The sequence below is a fragment of the Gallinula chloropus genome, assembly GCF_964237585.1.
Source record: "Gallinula chloropus genome assembly, chromosome: 5".
NCBI classification, from domain to species: Eukaryota; Metazoa; Chordata; class Aves; order Gruiformes; family Rallidae; genus Gallinula; species Gallinula chloropus.
Window position 1 is genome coordinate 76051584 of NC_140090.1, and position 17684 is coordinate 76069267.

Here is a 17684-nt window from a genome sequence, read left to right on the forward strand (position 1 = left end):
CAAGTGACAGCATCACGGACTGGCTGAAGCTGGGAGTGCTGGAGGTCATCTAGTCCAACCCCCTTGCTTGAGCAGTTCCAGGCTCTGGGCTGTCTCCAAAGGTGGAGACCCTACCACCCCTCTGGGCAACCTCTTCTCATGCTCAGCCACGTGCAGGATGTAAAAGTGTTTCCTGATGTTTGTAGGGACCCTCCAGTGTTTTTGTCTGTGCCTCTTGTCCCATCCTTAGGATCAGCCTGCCCCTGTCCCCTTTGCAGGCTTCCTTCAGGCAGTTAGAGATGCTGAGGCTGGTCTATCAGGGACAGATGTCACTTAAGTCCTTTATCCTCCTCTTCCAGCTTGGGGCAGGGGTTGGGGAAGTCACACATACACAGTTGAGGACACTCCTTCAGAACTGCTTGAGCCTTGGTACTTGCAGTGGTTCTGGAGGGGGGAGAGGTAATGTCAAGTACTTTGCCATTATTATCCAAAATAATATCTGTACAGGTATGGGGTGACTGCAGGGCAGGCACTAAGAGCTATAAACCCACTCCCAGAATTAAAAAACCCATGGGTTAGGCAGCAGCCTTGGGGCAGCTCCTCCTGGAGCCTGATTCCTGATGGGCTGTATCAGGTCACTGCTCTCTGCTTGGTGAGCCACGTGTTCTTCTAGCTTATGAATTGTTCATACATCAGTATTGGAGTTTACCCATGACAACAGGCATAAACTGTCCTATAAGCAGCAATGACATCACACCAGCTCTGCCCTCTGGCCAGGCTGCCCAGTAAAGAGGGACTTTGTTCCTCTGCAAGGCAGCTGACACCATCAGTGCTGAGCTAAGTTTGATCATAGAATCCCAGACTGGTTTGGGTTAGAAGGGACTTCAAAGCCCACTCAGTGCCACCCCTGCCATGGCAGGAACACCCTACATCAGTCCAGGGTCCCCAAAGCCCCATCCAACCTGGACTTGAACCCTACCAGGGATCCAGGAGCAGCCTCAGCTTCTCTGGGCACCCTGTGCCAGGGCCTCCCCACCCTCACAGGGAAGGATTTCTGCCTAAAGTCTCATCTAAATCTCCCCTCTTCCAGTTTAAATCCATTGCCCCACACCCTGTCACCAGTCCCTCTCCAGCTTTCCTGTAGCCCCTTCAGGTACTGTCAGGCTGCAATAAGGTCTCCCTGGAGCCTTCTCTTCTCCAGGCTGAACAACCCCAACTCTCTCAGCCCATCTCCATAGCAGAGGAGCTCCACCTCTCTGATCATCCTCATGGGCTCTGCTGGAGCCTCTGTGTCTGTCTTGTCCTGAGGTCCCCAGATCTGGATGCAGCACCCCAGAAGGGTCTCCTGGAAGCAGAGGGGCAGAACCCCTCCCTGACCTGCTGCTGGCTGTGCTGTTTGGATGCAGCCCAGGACTCAGTGGGCTTTCTGGGCTGCAAGCCTGCATTACTGACTGATGAGCTCCTCACTCCCCAATCCTCCTCAGGGCTGTTCTCTATTTAAGATAACTCTTGTGTAGTTTTAATGCTCCAATTAATCTCAGCATGCAGGGATGAAAAGGATGGTTTCAGATGGCTTTGCAGCCAAAGTCAAACATAATGTTTAGAACAGGAAAAAGTACAGTAAAAAGGGGTTCCTGCTCCCACAGCTCAGTGAGGCAAAAGCACTAAGGCAAAATGGGGCAAATTAAGATAGGCACCTTCTGTCAGCTTCAGGGAACTGAATTGAAGGAAAACCTGTAGTTGGCTCCCCCAGGACAGCCCTCCTTACTACTGCATCATCTTTCCATCTTACTCCAAGATGGTATTGGTTCAATTCCCTTATTCACAACCACCTGTTACTCCAGCTCTGCAAGTCATGGCAGGACAGTATGTCCTGTGAAAACCAGCTCAAACAGCACAGCACGACTAAGAGTGGTAAGAGACCATTCTTAATGGTGCTTAACTGATATCATTCAAGCCCTTTAAACACACTGCTTTACTGGCAATGTAGTAAGATATGTTTTGTACAAGCCTCCTAACTCTCACCCATTTGCTAGCTGAGGCTTTTTTGTGACAGAATAAAGCTCATTAGAGAGATCTGAGAAATTAGTCAGGTTCTTCCCCTCCGAGGACAATAAAGGTCTGTTTCGTGCTGCAGCCCTGTCACAGGTAAGATGAAATCTCTCCCTTACACCACAGAGCAGCAGCATAACAGCAACTACACTGAGCAGAACGTGCCTTGGCTCACAGGAACAAATCCTGAAGCCAATGTTGCTGTCAGCTGCTGGTTAGGGAAGCTCCTGCTCCCCAGCATTCAGCCATGCAGGAGTTACTCCAGAACAGCACCTACCCCTGCACTGAAGGGCTTGGGGTTAAACTTCCAAATTATCCAAGGAAATAAGTTTACACAACATCAGTATTAAAGTTTAATATCAAACAATTTGCTCATTGTTACCAATCTTCAATTACAAAACAGGTTCCAAAAAATTTCATAAAATATGTTTAAGTGGCTGAACAGAGTTAAGGGTGTCCAGGCAGCAAGGGTAAATATCCGTAACTTTTTGGTATAAATTATCTACAAAAACTGGTATAAACAATATTCCAATCTTAGTATGGGTTCCATCTAGGATTAGACAAGTTTTCAGAGCGACATCCACAAAGTATTAGAGTTCATTCCCATTGACACATTTCTGCTGCTGCAGTCGGGCTTTGCGTAACGCCTCCAGTTGCTTGGCTCTCAGCCACCTCTCTCGCGACAGCGTTGTCTGCCCGGCGCTGAGGGACAGGAACCTGGGTGAGCAGAAACAACAAGTCAGTAGGAGCTTGTTTGTGCCCCACGTCTGGTAAGATAACACAACACAAACCCAGCTTGCTGGCAGGATCCTGCAAACTAGAAAGCAAGGGGAGGATGGGGGGAGGAAAGAGTTCATGGAGTTAAGAACCTGTGACATCAGGAGCAACGGAAGAGGAGATTCCACCTTTCACTCTGCCTGCCTCAGGCAGCTACTCTCAAACTGCAGACCATGGGCACTGACTTTGTTTGGCACCAGCTTGCTAGGAAGTTCTCAGCTACAAGAGCCTCACCCACCTGGCTACAAGCAGGGTTCTGTGCAGGTCATCAGCTGTTACACTCTCCGGGTCGTTCTTGCGCATTTCTACGAAGTCTTCTTCTACTGCCTGTAGACAATACAGCACGTATTAGGTGGCAGAAACAACTCCTGAGGAGGATATAAGCTGTTAAGGATCTAAACACCCTAACAACATTTACATTACAGGAGAAACATTTCAACTTCTTATTGTTCAGGATGTGTAAATGTTTGTTTGGTTTTCAGAAAACCCAAGGAGAATCACTGCCAGGGAGAGTTACAGAAAGTACAGTGACCCACTGAGGTGCTTTCTATCCGACTACACAGTCATGAAGACACTAGTGAAGTGTTCTGTACCTTGGTCACTTCCTCAGATATACTGTAATCCAGCAGCCTCAATAAACTTAGATAAATCCGGAATTTGTTCAGCACAGAAGGGAGCACTGCTGTCAGGAGGCTGTTCATGTACTCTTCCATGTTCGGTGGGATTATCTGTGGCTGTAAGTGGACTTGGCAATCTGACTGAAAAATAAAATCACATAGCATCTCTTTCCACATCCAGGTTTTTTTTCTCTCCCAAGGCTAATTTAATCACTAAAGAAACAGAAGTCACTGAATTTCCCAGAATGAAGGTACAATTCATTAATGAAGTATTGAGCAGTTTCCTTTCTGAAAACCAGCACGGTGTCCTTATTCAAGCAGGAGTCAGTGGCACTCAGAGGCAAGAGAGCAAAACACTCAGTTTGTAAAGCCAGAACGCAAGAGATCAGAGATTCCTAAGCCCAGGCTTAATTCTAGGGTCAATGTCAGATCTACTGCTCTTTATTCAGGTGCCCATCACTGCAGGAACTCCTGTACCAGAACAAGGCTTTGAGAGGAGCAGCGTAGCTGCAGGCTCTGCCAATTACTAGTATCTCGTTAGTAAATTCAATCACTGCCTTGCCATTGCTGTGCTGCTCAGCCATGAGGAGGGAAGGTTGATCCCTCAGTTGGCCTTTGCACAGGACCCTGAGAAGTCAGTAACCAACCCGTGCTGGTGTCATACCAGTTTCCCCATCTCTCTCTGGAACAGCCTGCTCTAAGTAGCTACCAGCTGGAATGGCTCCCCCCATCCAGGAAGACCTTGTCATACCGGTAGGAGCGATCGGCCCTCGGAAGTGATCAGGACATTAATGTTGCATGGGAATTCCATCTGGTGGTAATTGAAGTCATAATCCACCTTCTGCCAAGTTATCAGATTACCCAGTGCTGTCACGTTATGTACACCTAGAAAAGCAAGAACAATTCTCAGACAACTGGACCCAAACAAGTGTCAGACCTGATTTTTTTTCCCCATCTGTTTTTAATGAGCAGCTTGTAGAAAAATGTGTCCTGTTTCTTCTCCAGCCTGTGGTGTCTTCCATATATGGAGAAACATTTCTTCAGACCAAAATTAAAAATCCTTGAAGGACTGCAAGCCTAAATTTTGCCTGGCCTTGGATGTGTGTTTAAAGCAGCTAGTGTTTTCATTAGTCCTACAAAGCGAGATAACTATTTACAAAGAAAAGACCCCAACTCTCCTCCAAAGAGAACCAAATGCTATCAATTATCTGCCCAAAAGTGTAATTGAACAGTTTAAGGAGTCTCACTGTTCCCAACACTGGTAACAAGAAATCACAAGAGATCACTTTTTAACTCTAAATCCAGTAGAGAACAGCATCACACCAACAGAAGTGAAATAAAATTACAAGTCTTCATCACCTGGAACTTTTAATACTTAAAATACTACTTTTCATTTAATGTTGAAGGTTTTTAGGCATTAAGGACAAATGTCCTTAATATTTCAATGAACAACTTTTAATTGCAGTGATAAAAGAGTAAATTGTGTTTCTAAACAGAATCAACTTGAACTCTGAACCTCACTATGCTCAAGTGCTTGAAGGGACAGCATCAGTCTCTGGGATGTTTGTCAGAACAGCATTTTGATTTTAAACTAAAGTCACTTCCAGCAATTTCTTATTCCTCTTTCCTTGCAGTCACCACTGTTCTCCAGTTACTGAGCTTTTCATAGGTACCACAGCTCTCCTTGGTTACATACCTTAGAATTACACTGTCTGAAGCTCTACAGAAAGCACAGGACACAGCACTGCGTCAGCCTACAGCCAGCGCCCCCATTCTCTTCCACACAGCAACAGCAACAGTTTCTACCCCCAGTTTTTCGCTGGGCTTTCAGGCTCTCACATAGAAGTCAGAGTATAAAGCATAAGGCAGTGGCACAGGCTTTCCCTCACCTTCATTCACTGTCACAGCAAACTGAAGGGCTGCTCTAATGTAGCCGAGGTGTTTTGTTCTAGGGACTCACTCAAACACCAGTGGCCTTTATCTCCAGGTGGCAAAGATGCTGCCCACAATTCTCTACCGCAGAAACAAAACTACACTGAACACGGAACAATCTGGTTTCATTTATCACTCATTCGTGGGCTGGGACAGAGATTTTGACTCAATACAAGCATTTCTGAGCAAAATACCAGGAACTTCTAAAATGAAAAGCAAGAGGAAAAGCCCCAAGTCAAGCTGTAAGTTGCCTGAGAAGGCAGCAGACAAGCAGGAAGCTAGCTCAGGCGATGAACTAGGATGTGGAAACTGCAAACAGTTTTGCAATAGAAAGCTATCACTGGGACACAATTAGCATTGCTACCTTAAAACAGATCAAGTTTTAAGCTTCCAGGTCTACCTGTTGTGTCAAGCTGTCCTTGCTCCAGCTGAGTCTCATCTACTACCAGGGAAGTGTTGCTAGCAAGCTGCAGTACTCCACTGACCAAGCGATTGGCTGCGTAGTCTTTGTGTGGGATAAATCGTGACTGGTTCATGTTTTCAATGGTCATTTGCAGGCGATAGGACTGCAGAGAGAAAGGAAACTAATCAGCACATTTCCTCTCCTCCAGCTTCCCTAGTAAGCACTGCTTCCTATAGCAACAAGAGCTGTAACTTATGAGCCTCCTCGGCAAGTAAAACAAAACTTATCACCACAATATAGAACAGACTTCATCCCAAATGCTAAATACTTAAAAATACTAATCCCAAAGGCAAATAATGCTATTAAGAACTGGTATCACCTATATTTCACATGTAGGATGAGCACAACAATAGCAAAGATTTAATTGCAGCAATATACAATCATTGTGAATGCAGACTGAATGATGGCTTTCCTGCAGATCAGTATCCACAAACTTGGGAGACAAACAGTAATGACATGATAATTAAAATGACCTAAATGTCCAAACATATCAACCCAGAAAGACAAAATAAAGCATGCAGCATCTGTCTGTCAGTTTAGATGGATCACGAGGATCTGATCTCATTCCACATTTGTCCTCAATGATGAGGTAAACAGAGACTTCAGCTGACAGGCAAGCCACAACTCCATTTTTATCTGCCCTTGACATGGACAGCAGGAGCTCTCCTTTAAGATGCCTGCCTTTAACTAGAGTGTTGATGTGGTTGGAACATTTAGCCCACCATGAGAAACACTAAAGCACTCTAATGCTGCTGTTCTTACTGCTGGAACAAGCTGCTGGATGATGCGGTACAGGTGCTCTGTGAAGATGCAGTTTCTTGGACACCCGCTCAAGTTGACTGTGAATTTTCCCAGAGGAAGCACATCTCGTCTTGCATAGCTAAACCAAAAGTAACAGGGGTTAGGCAAGCAGCTGGTTAACACAGCAAACACAAGCACCATGCAGTCTGAACACTGAGCAGGATCTCTGAGAGCTAGGAGGGTCTCAGCATAATACATACATAAACAATAGCCACTTTTTCTTCCTTCTCCAGTGTCCGAGGAGCTAAGTGAGGCTGGAGAATTACTGTGGTGGCAGTTTTTGCTGCAGTGCACATAAACAGTACATTTATAGCTTCAGATCCTGTAACTGTGCCTTCTAGATGTTCTGTTCTCCTTGAGCTCTGCTGTTACCCAGTGAATATGCTGCTTCATCCTTTTCCTCTCTCATTGCCCAATCTCAATGTCCCTGCTTATCATGTTTGTTCATTTCCTTTACCTGCCCTCAGCTTTCCTCTCCCTCTTCTCACTGTTTATCTTCTCCCCATTCTGGGCAAATTTCAACTTTTTGTGATATCAGCTAAGAGAGAAAACACATCTAGTCTAAGTGTTAAAGCATTCACAGTCCAGCTAGAAAGAATGAAGTGTGTGCAGAATAAGAAAACAAATGCATACTCATACATGGGGACAAGGGTTCAGGGCAGACTGTAAACATAAACCCACTGTAAATCTTGTCAGCTCATAATTACGCTGCCATGGCATTATGGCTGGATCTATGCTCATACCACCTGTCTCCTGGAGTTTGAAAACTATGAGATATGGTGTATTTACCAAAAAAAAAAAAAAGAGTAGTCTTTTTTTTTTAAAGAAATTGGGATTTTCATTTTGAAGCAAGCTGGAAACTAAACATGAGCCTGACAACTATACTAGCTGTTCAGAACATATGGTCGTAAGGTTCACACCTGAAATTTCAAGGAGTCAAAGAATGCTGGTCCTTCATCCAGTGACAGTTTAAACCAACATAGAGAACATTAAGCAAATCTTAAAGCAAATCACTTTAATCACCAACAAAGACAGATCACAGCACTCGTGTATCAGCATGTTCTGCTGAGAGCATCCACTCAGGTGAGAAGTTTCTATCACATGCTAAACAGAGATCATTTGAATTGAACTATAAAATGTTTACTTTTAATTCAACAAATTCTCAAAGGATACTGAAAGGTACATTCTAACACCTTGACAATAATTATTGCAATCAGTAAGTGCTGCTTTTGAGAAGTCAGATGCACACCCTGTTCAATAAAAGAAGCCAGAGAGAAAAAGCTGCTTCATGCTTCTGTTTAAAAATGCATCTTGGAGATTTTGTCCAGCTCTCAAAGGAGCATTGAGAGAACATGCTGCCACAAAACCTGCCTTCTAACAAACCTGACATTTCAGACAATGAAATCTGTTTGCTGTGTCCATTACAACAGGACAAGTCTGGCTGGACAGAGTACTCCTGCAAGGAGTACTTAGTACTTTAAGCTATTTCCAACATTTTTTTTTGCAGAGTGGTGAGGAACCCCCTAACAGAAGGTTTCTTATAAAAGAAGAATTCTCAGCAAACATCTAAGTACTTACACTGTAGAGATGAGATGCAATATTAGGTATTCAGCAGCCAAACTGTCTCCCAAGAGGGCATGGGTGAGGAACCCAAGCAATTCTGCTCTCACTGGTGACAGCTCAGACATGAAATTCGAAACAACTGATAAAAGAACAGAAGACAAGTGTCAGGAAACGTGCTGTTCCTCACTCTCTTCCCTCTGTATAAATCTTACTTCATGTTAGCTTGATGCAGAAAAATGGTTACTCCAAAGCAGTCTAGGAAAAATAAGCAAATGTTTCCTGGTTTTTCAACTAAGCAATTACTGGCTTTGGATAACCTGAACCACTCAACATTTCCTTGGAAGTGCTTTCTGGTTTTTAAAATTAGATGTTGTGTAATGACTTTGCAGAAGGCTTTACAGTTTGCACCCAAATTTATAAAATGGATAACCTATCCATACTATACTAAGGGCAGAAAAACCTCCAAACCCTTGCACATAGCACAACACAGGACAACCAGTACATGGTGTGCACAGAGAAAGTGATAAGTATCAATTAGAGGTTTGTGTGCAATAACACAGTGACAAAAAATAACAGTTATATAAGCCACACAGAATAGCACAGTTGCTTAAAACCACAACTGCCTCATTTTCTTCACAGTATTATGGTTCTTTATGTTGATGGTGAACTTATTTTCACTGTTATACTAAATTGGAAATCTAATTTTCCAGCAATTCACTGCTCCATTTGAAAACAAACAAAATCCTGTGGGAGAACAACTTGGTAAAATCCTCAGGCATGTAGGATGCAAAACCAAGTTTCATAGAAATCAGATTTATTTCAGAAAAAATAAACACATAAGCATCCTGAACACAAACACCTGCACCTTGTCCAGTTCTGTAGTGTGTCATGTCTCCTCCATTTAAAAAGTTTTAAATTCAAACCCTGCCATTGATGCATTTATCCCCCAGCAGAGTGTTTGTTCATGTGTAGTAGGAAACCACACACTGTCATGCACACAAAGGGAGGTCAAGTTTGGATACTCACAGGTCTTACTCTCTTCTTCATTAAGGCAGGCAGGCAGTAATGGGTTAATGTGTTGTAATTTCTGTGCCAAAATCACATGGATTCTGGGGACTAATGAGGCTGGAGGACTGTGTACTCTCTGTTCTTCTGCTGTATCCATACAGTCCATAGGATCAAGGGCTGAGCTGAGAGGAAAGAGCACAGCACAACTGGACTTAGAAACATTCCACACAAGTTTCTCTCCAGCTGACTAAGAGCAGCTGGAACCAGGCCAGGAACGGAGCACATCGGAACAAACAACATCCCCTCCCATATTCAAACTACTGTTCTTATGATTTTCAGAAACACCATAAATCACAATTTTAGAAAGATATAGAAATGTCAAAGCATGCTTGACCAAAAAAACCCACCCCAAAAACCCTCTCCCCAAGTTCCCTGAAACCAAAACACCCTGAGCAAACCCACGTTTATTACTTGCTCCACCATTAATAAGATGTAGCTTTAAATACAATGAAATATTACACACTGCTCTGTCCAGCAGATACTGAATGAACTCTTAACAGTAACTTTTATGAAATAGGGTAATGATTTATTAGAGTTGTGTGTGCACATTTGGGATTTTCCTATTCCACTGGGTTCTGGAGCCTGACAAGATCTTTTAGACAGTCACATCACAGCCCTATCATTGGTTGAGTGAAAAAAAAACCAAACCAACCAAAACAACAAGCCAAACAGAAAAAAAAAGAAGAAATAAATCCTAACATACCTCAGTTCAAACTTGAAAGTATTAGCTCTTAATTAAAGAGTTCAGATACACAAGCTTTGCTCTCCCTGATGATGCCTTAGAGAATTCCTTCCAGGTGGTTTTCATTTGTTACACAGACACTAAAATCCCTAAAGTGACTGTACCAGACAATAGTGAACCTTACTGTGGATTTAATCAACTTGTACCAGTTTTAAAAGCTGAAAGGCTTCCTAACTTCAAGCCCCCTTCAGCAGCCCACCAGCTATCGACTCTTTCCATTAACAGAAACTCATCTGGTTTGCACTCAAAACGCTGCTAAATGCCACCACTTGTCTCTCTGCCACAGAGTGACACGCAGGAAGAACCCCAACCACCTCTGACAGCCCAGCTGAGCTGTCAGGCTGGGACCAGCTGTCAGGACAGATGATAACCAGAGCAGCTGACCAGGCTGAGCTGACTCTGAAGAAGCTGGCAGTGGAATCGATCCACGCTGCCCTCTTCATATTGTACTTATCAGGGAGAAACAAAACAGCTCAGGACATCAGGAGTACCCAAGTCAGAGGGGTCAAGAGTTTTATTTTTAAAAAATTGCCTCTTGCATCCTTCTTGATTAGCTTGTGTGTCATCAAGGAAGTAACTGCAGGACAGCAGGTGAAATGGGAAGTTTCTATCAGCAGTATAACATGATGATACACCTTAATTAATGAAAAAAATCAACCTGGTTTGTACTCATTTTGGTCACTTTCACTCTCCATGAAGACCCACAATCTTTTTTTTTTAAATATTCTACAGAACAGTTCACAAGAACAACTTTCAGAGACTTACAAATCATTTCGAAAGGTCATTTTATACTTTCAAAGCTTATTTGAAAGCTCTGCTTGTTATTCATTCATTCACTTGAAGTTTAATAGGCATGAAAGAGCACAGAACATTTAGCTACAGGAGCACTTTCTGTACAACCACCTAAAAAAGAGATGCATTCTGTATCCAAGGAGAAGGACATATCAGAGTACAACAGACTCCAGGGTGCAGGATTGTGGATCTAACATCAAACCTTTAAGCAACAAAATTCACTTCCTAGCATAACTGTTATGTACTGTCACATTTCCCTGCCTGTACTAAGGGGATAACCAAATTATTTTGCTCATTTAAATAAAGATTTCCATGTCAGGATCATGCACTGGGGAGCCTTACCTCTCTTCATTGTTCACTATGCTCAGCACTGGATCCACAGACAATATACCATATACCTCCAAAACATCATTGACTTTGAAGCTATCCCAGCTCTCATACACCTGCCACAAAGAGAAAACAGCAAAATGCAGAGACAGCTGGGCCAGATGCAGGACTGTACACAAACACAGACAAAAGGAAATATCTCTGAATGCAAAATACCAGGAGTCAGAATCAGCTACAGCCCTGAGCATCTGTAAAGGGATTGTTTCATTTCCCTAAGCACAGTGAGAATGCACAAGCTGTAATCACTGCTGTTGAAAGAGTTCAGCAATTCACACACAGAATTCTGGCCTTAAGAGAGAATTTCTGTACCCAGAAACTAACACAAGCCTTGGATGCTGTCTGCCTCCCTGAGGCCAGAGCCATGCTTATCATCTCAGCTTTTGTTACCTTGACAAGACACGCCGGTCCCTTCTCTCCTGGCAATGGAAAATTTAAATCAAGTGGAGGGGAGCAGTTGGGAGAAATGAGATGGTGACCTGCAGAAGCTTCTGTTTCTAATCTCTTTGGCTCCACACATCCATGGATATCACTGCCTGAAAAAGAAAGGATTCACAGGCTCTTCAAACAGAAATGTAGCAGTGAACTTTCTTCAATGAACAACACAGAATTAATCTAATTTAACAAGATGTCTGAGAAAAAAAAAACAATTTAGTGAGCAAAATACTTGAAAGAGGGTAGTCTTGCTCAGAATAGAAATGTCTCACAAATGTGTATTTCACATCTTCAAGATAAGCATGAGTGTTGGTAAAGATCTATATGCATGGCCAACAATCTGATTTTCAAAATGTAATGCTTAAACTGTGTGAATAATTTTTTTCTAACATCAATAGGGCTGCACAGATAATGTTCTTCTGCACCTCAGATAAAAACTAGATAGCTCTTAAAGGTAAGAGTGTGCATCAACAACTCTTCACATTATTATTGCAGATAATCTACAGAGATTTTTAAATATATAAGCATCTGTTCTACAATTGTTCACTGAATATGAAGACAAAACACTAACAAACATCCGCAAACTGGTAAGAACACAACTGGTAAGAATACAATCCTGACAGACACGTAACACCTATGAGAAACCACCAGCTTCTACAATTATTTCTTTTCTTGACAAGACTGATGATTTAGAATAAACCATTTTCTCTTGTTTAAAAGAAATTTTGCCAGAATCTCCAAGAAAACCACCATGCCAGAGGCACCTCCACAGCAAAGCATCAAAACAAACACCTCACAGACAGGGTTACAAGATAAGCAAGAACTGCCTGCCATCAGAAAACACTACTAGCATTCCAAATGCCATCTTCTTAAAAGGTTTAATTGCTTTTTGCAGGTTGCTACAATTGTCTGGTACTAATCTGGTCCCTTTATGAAGATGGATTAGAAATTATATTAGGAAAAAGATAAGCTGGAAGATGTCGACTACTGTTTGTAGCAAAGTAGCACCTAACTGACATGCAGTTCAGCTTCAATTTACACAATAATAGAGAGCAAGAGTTAAGATGATGTGATTCTACCCAGATTACCACAAAATCTGCAACAGAGTGGGAAATAAAACAAGAACTCCTAAATTTCAGCCCACTGCTAGAAATTTTTGTGTGCTGTTACAGATGGAAGACAACACCCAAGTGCTGCTGTACAAAAAAGAAATTTTAGGAGTTGACCCTAGAGAGTAACTCCAACAAGTCACACTGTGTGCATGCAACACCACAGGCTTTGCCCCACTGCTTCAATTAAAACCACTAATGACTTACCAAAGCCACCAAATTAGTCACAAAGGCTACTGAGTCAAACAACTGACAAACTCTGATTAGTGAAAAGTAAATTTCTGCAGTTCTGGAGAAATATCACAGTAGCTATTCATCAATAACAATTACCCATATGTTGCTCTTTCTGTTTAGATGGATGAAGGTCCATATCCTCATCTTCCTCATAGCTCCTCTTGTGGCGACTCGGCGTGTAGGATGTGGAAGGACTAACTCGAGCTTGACTTGCACTAATATATGCGTGAAACTGAGGATTAAGGACGACTACAGACTCAGCTGAGAAAGTTCAGGTGAAGTTATTTTGAGTTTAGTCTTCTTTTTTAACAAAATGCTATTATCCCATGTTGAGCCAGCCATTAAATTAATGATTTAAAGTTTTATTTAGATGTAATTGCTTTAGATAGATAAATAATCTGCTGTCCTGGGCTTGGCTAGGATGGAGTTAATTTGCTTTCTAGCAGCTGGGAGTCAGGATGAGAGCAGTGCTGATAACACAGGGATGTTTTTAAATTGTTGCCAAGCAGTCAGGGACTTCTCACACTGCTCTTCTCCTGAGAAGGTGGTAGAGGGGGCACCCAGGAAGCTGGAAGAGGACACATCCAGGACAGGTGACCCAAACTAACCCAAGGGGCTATTCCATACCATGATACCATGCTCAGCATAATGAGGGAGCTGATGGGGGAAGGAGCACCCAGCTCCAGAACACGTGGTTTGGGGACTGATCTGTACAGTCTGAGTTGTGTCAGTGGGTGAGAAACTGCACTGTGTATCACTGCTTTGCTATAAAGTCCTGTAACTTATTTCCCCCTCCTTTGCTGTCCCAGTAAACCATCCTTATCCCCACCCACAAGGTTTGCCTTTGGTTTTGGATATTTCTTTCACCCATGCTGATTCTCCAGGCACTGGAACACAGTAGAAAGTCTGCCTCTCCAAGGTGACTGTTTGCGAAGAGTTCAAATCAATTTCCTGCTGAGGCTTGAATAGCAATAGAAATGTTGTTAAAAATCTGAGCAGAATTTGGGGTTTTGTTGTGTTTATTTTTAATAAACTAATCCCACAGAGTCTCTTATTCAGCCAGAGGTTATAAGAAAAATGCAAAACAACTCCAAAGAGTCTGTGTCAATAATGCTTTGATTCTAACAGTACTGTGCTACCAAATGTCATTGTTTCACAGCAGCTCCCCTGCCCCCCAATGCAAAACAAATTTTAAATACAACAGAAAGTGATGAACTTAGAATGCCCATGAACAGTTGAGAACTCTGCTTTCTAAACCTGAGATTAATTTTGCACTTTAACAGCAGGATCTCCAGGAATCCACTGGCAAGTACCAAATAAGCTATACTGCACCTATAAACCACATCTTTCTGATATTTCATCTCAAAAATTGTGTAACTTGTATAACTTACCCCACATTCTGCCACATCTCTGTATTTACCAAAATGCAAAACCTGCCAAGGAGGAAAATGCAATGTGATCATTCTGCTTCTGTGAGCATCCTAAACAAGAAGTACTTACACCACAATCTCTGCAGTGTAAAGTCCTTCAAAGACACACTACCAAAGCTTTCATTACATTAGCAATTTTTATTTACCAACAAAAGTATAAAGAGTGATGTATTACTGATGCCATTTGAGCCATATAAACAGAGATCTACAAGACATTGCCCAGAGTCTGTAGGTTTAGTTCAGAAACTACAGGAAACACACAGACTAGAATGTAAAACATTCAGTAAAACAACAGATCAGTATTTCACTTACACGTGCATTTGTGTTTGGGTCAACTGTTTCATACACTCCCATGTAGAACTCAGGATCAAACATATCTTGGACCATACAGCGAAATTTCACTAAGCTGTTGGGCTTTAGGTAATGTACAGGAACATCATTCAGTGATGGAACCTATAAAAAAGAGAGCTTATTTTAAACAAGTGTTAGATAAATGGTAAGAAATGCCAAAACCAGCACAAAAGCTCGTTCTCTGACCACCCAATATACCCTACTGTTCCCTTACTTACCTCAAACCCTGTACTGTTGTTGTTGTTACAATCAATTGCCTCTGAAAAATCCCTGCCTCATCAGGTAGCATAGTATTTTCCTAGTATATCTACTGCACTAATCCAAGTAGTAACAGTGTGTATACCTCAACACCAGAGGTTCCTGCAATAGCTGTTACATGTAATAGACTATCAGACACTTAATAGTTCCCAAATTCTTACAGTTCCAAAGCCACCAGTCCTGTTAATTTCTCAACCCCAACACTGGACTCCAAAACAAATATATTTCAGTCATTAAAATAATATGAAAACTCTATAGGAACATTTGCAACTACCTCTTGAAGTCAGAATTATTGCATCCACAGTATTATTTCTTATTTTATTCCCACTTAACAGCACTTTTACCACATATTAGGTACCAGTGGTACCACAGCAACTGCACACACAATTTCTTATTAAAAAAGGCTGTGAAAAATCTGGATATTAAATTCCAAGTCCACATTGGGGGAGTCTCATATATATTTACATGACAACAGAAAAACAGAAGGAAAAAAAAAAGTCAGTGCTGAGGCATGTAGTATAACTTAAAATGATGAGACCTGCAACAAAAATAGTTTTCTGAGTTTGAAGATAAAACTCTTTGTTGAAAAAAAAAACCAACCCACCACACATCCAACATTAGAATGCAAAACCACCTGAAGTGGCACTATAGGTAACAGCATTTTAACAAACACATATTCCATCATGTTTCTCTCGAGCAAGAAAAGATGCTTTCGATTCCTTCTAATGTTGCAAAGTGAAACACAATGTTGCCATCTACACTTCAAATTAAACTGCCATTGAAATCTTAATTACAGACTACTCTCACTAGCAGAAGGAAAAAAGAAACCAAGTAATTTTCACTAGTTCTTCTAGCCATAAGTAGAACAGATTTGATACAGAAGTTTCTAATCCACTTTGAAGTGTTTCACCATTCTGTTTTGCCAGGGGCCTTTACAAAAATACCAGCTTTTGAACTGCAATGTACAGGCTTTATTTTTAAACCTAAAGGACAGCTTCCTTGTTAAAATGCAAGAAAACCAGGCCTGATCCAGCTCAGCAAGGCACAGTTTTACCAGAAAGCATTTTTCCCAATACCCAAAAGCCCAACCAGCTACGTATTCAACCCACACAAAGCCTGCAGCATGGCAACAAAAGATGGTGAGAGAAGGGGTTTATGGACACCAGTCTGGGAAGTTGTGGCATACAAACAGTGCAGACTCACAGCAGACAGGGCAGGCACTAACATTTTCATACATGACAGTATTTGTCAGCTCCTGCCATCTACTGGATCACACTACAAACAGGCAGCGTTCAGCTGTTATGGCCCAGGGCAAAAACAGTACACCGAAGTCAAGTGGATTGGCTTCTCCGGTTTCAAGTCAGGATGTTACATCTGGGTTTTACACAGGGATTAAAGCCACTGAGTTGTAAGTAACCTATCACAAAGCCTTGGCCTAAGATTTGGGAGCGGGGCTCGTCACAAAGAGGAAGAGCCTCTCAGAAACAGGCCGCTGCAATAATAAAAGAGGCAAAAAGAGTGAGGTGTAACTCTGAAAAGATTTAAACAACCTTACCCAGTTAGTGGCATTATTTTCTTTTAGTTTCTCCTTGAAGTAGTCGGTCACTTTCTTTTCCCAATCGGAGTTTGGAACATTTTGGGCTACGAACAAACCACATTTATGTGAGTATAAGCATCACATAACAGGCCTGCATTCCCTAGCACAGTGAGGAATCTAAACGTTCACCTCTATTTCGGGCAGCTGACTGCATTTTAGAGTACTGTTTGACTCTTATGATTGCACTGACTTCCCATCTGAGACCCTTTCAGGCAGCCTAAGATGAACAGAGCCTCTCTAGGGAAGTCAGAGAGGCTCTGTTTTCTCTCTCTGAAACCCAGCTAGAGAGAGAAAGAGGTGAGCTACCCCCTTCTGCTTTACGTCCACTGCGAAAACGTTTGTTTCCACATGATTTTCGCTGAGATCAAGCTTAGCACCGAAACAGCTTCAGCCGAACGCACTGGTAATATCACCACTGACTGGTAATCCGCGTAGCCGGCACGGTTTCAGTTCCTGAAACCCGAAATAAGTCGGGTTTTGTGTTCCCTCCCCTCAATCCGCCTGCCAAGCGGATCCAGACCTCCGCTCCCAGCCGTGAGGCACCAGGACAGGACCCCCAGCCTCCGGCAGCCGCCGCGCACCCCCCTCGGAGGCCTCGGGAAGGCAGCTCCCGCCCGCTCCCGGCGGAGAAGGAGGAAGCGAGCGGCCACCCGTCCTCCTCGCCGATTCCCCAGTTCACCCGGGCGCTGCTCCGTCCCCGCTTCCCGCCCGCCCGCCTCAGCCAGGCCCGCTGCTCTCCCGCCGCCCCGTCTCCCCACGAGGGGGAAAGCCCCGTCCAGCCGCCGCACGGCTGCGGGCGCCCTCGCGGCGGCCGGGTGGCTGCTGAGAGGATCCCGGCCCCGCCCGGCCCGCGCTTACCGAAGATGCCCTGCACGATGCTGAAGGGGTTGTTGAGCCAGTCGGCCACGCACGGCATGGCGGGGAGCGAGCCTCGCCTCGGGGGGACGAAGGCAGGCAGAGGGCTGCCGTCTCCCTGCAGCCGCCGAGTCCCGCTCGCCAGCCCAGCGCGGGGGCTCCCTGCTTCCGCCCTCCTCCTCCTCCTCTTCCTGCGGCAATGGCGGCGCTGCCGAGCCCGCCTTCTCCTCCTCAGCCCTACGCGG

At 43.4% G+C, this 17684-nt stretch overlaps 1 protein-coding gene across 1 annotated transcript; it reads right to left on the reverse strand.

Moving 5' to 3' along the window:
* Window positions 1-2366: 2366 nt before the first annotated feature.
* Window positions 2367-17543, reverse strand: MCMBP (minichromosome maintenance complex binding protein). The gene is made up of 16 exons (XM_084265240.1): window positions 17443-17543; window positions 16543-16628; window positions 14691-14831; window positions 14340-14381; window positions 13816-13908; window positions 13045-13180; window positions 11561-11706; window positions 11129-11229; window positions 9211-9374; window positions 8200-8323; window positions 6583-6700; window positions 5758-5923; window positions 4177-4310; window positions 3402-3566; window positions 3047-3135; window positions 2367-2748 (listed from the first exon to the last, which is right to left on the reverse strand). Exons 1-16 carry the CDS (start codon window positions 17498-17500, stop codon window positions 2622-2624), a joined length of 1890 nt encoding a protein of 629 aa, XP_084121366.1. The 5' UTR covers window positions 17501-17543; the 3' UTR covers window positions 2367-2621.
* Window positions 17544-17684: the final 141 nt, after the last annotated feature.

What these genes read in the sequence shown, in the direction of transcription:
- MCMBP (XM_084265240.1), bottom strand. Translation starts at nt 17,500, where the DNA reads ATGCCGTGCGTGGCCGACTGGCTCAACAACCCCTTCAGCATCGTGCAG. An exon ending in GAGATGTGGCAGAATGTGGG is followed by an intron (nt 13,909 to 14,339) that starts GTAAGTTATACA and finishes TTGCTATTCAAG; the next exon opens with CCTCAGCAGGAAATTGATTT. An exon ending in TATCTGAGGAAGTGACCAAG is followed by an intron (nt 3,136 to 3,401) that starts GTACAGAACACT and finishes TATTGTCTACAG; the next exon opens with GCAGTAGAAGAAGACTTCGT.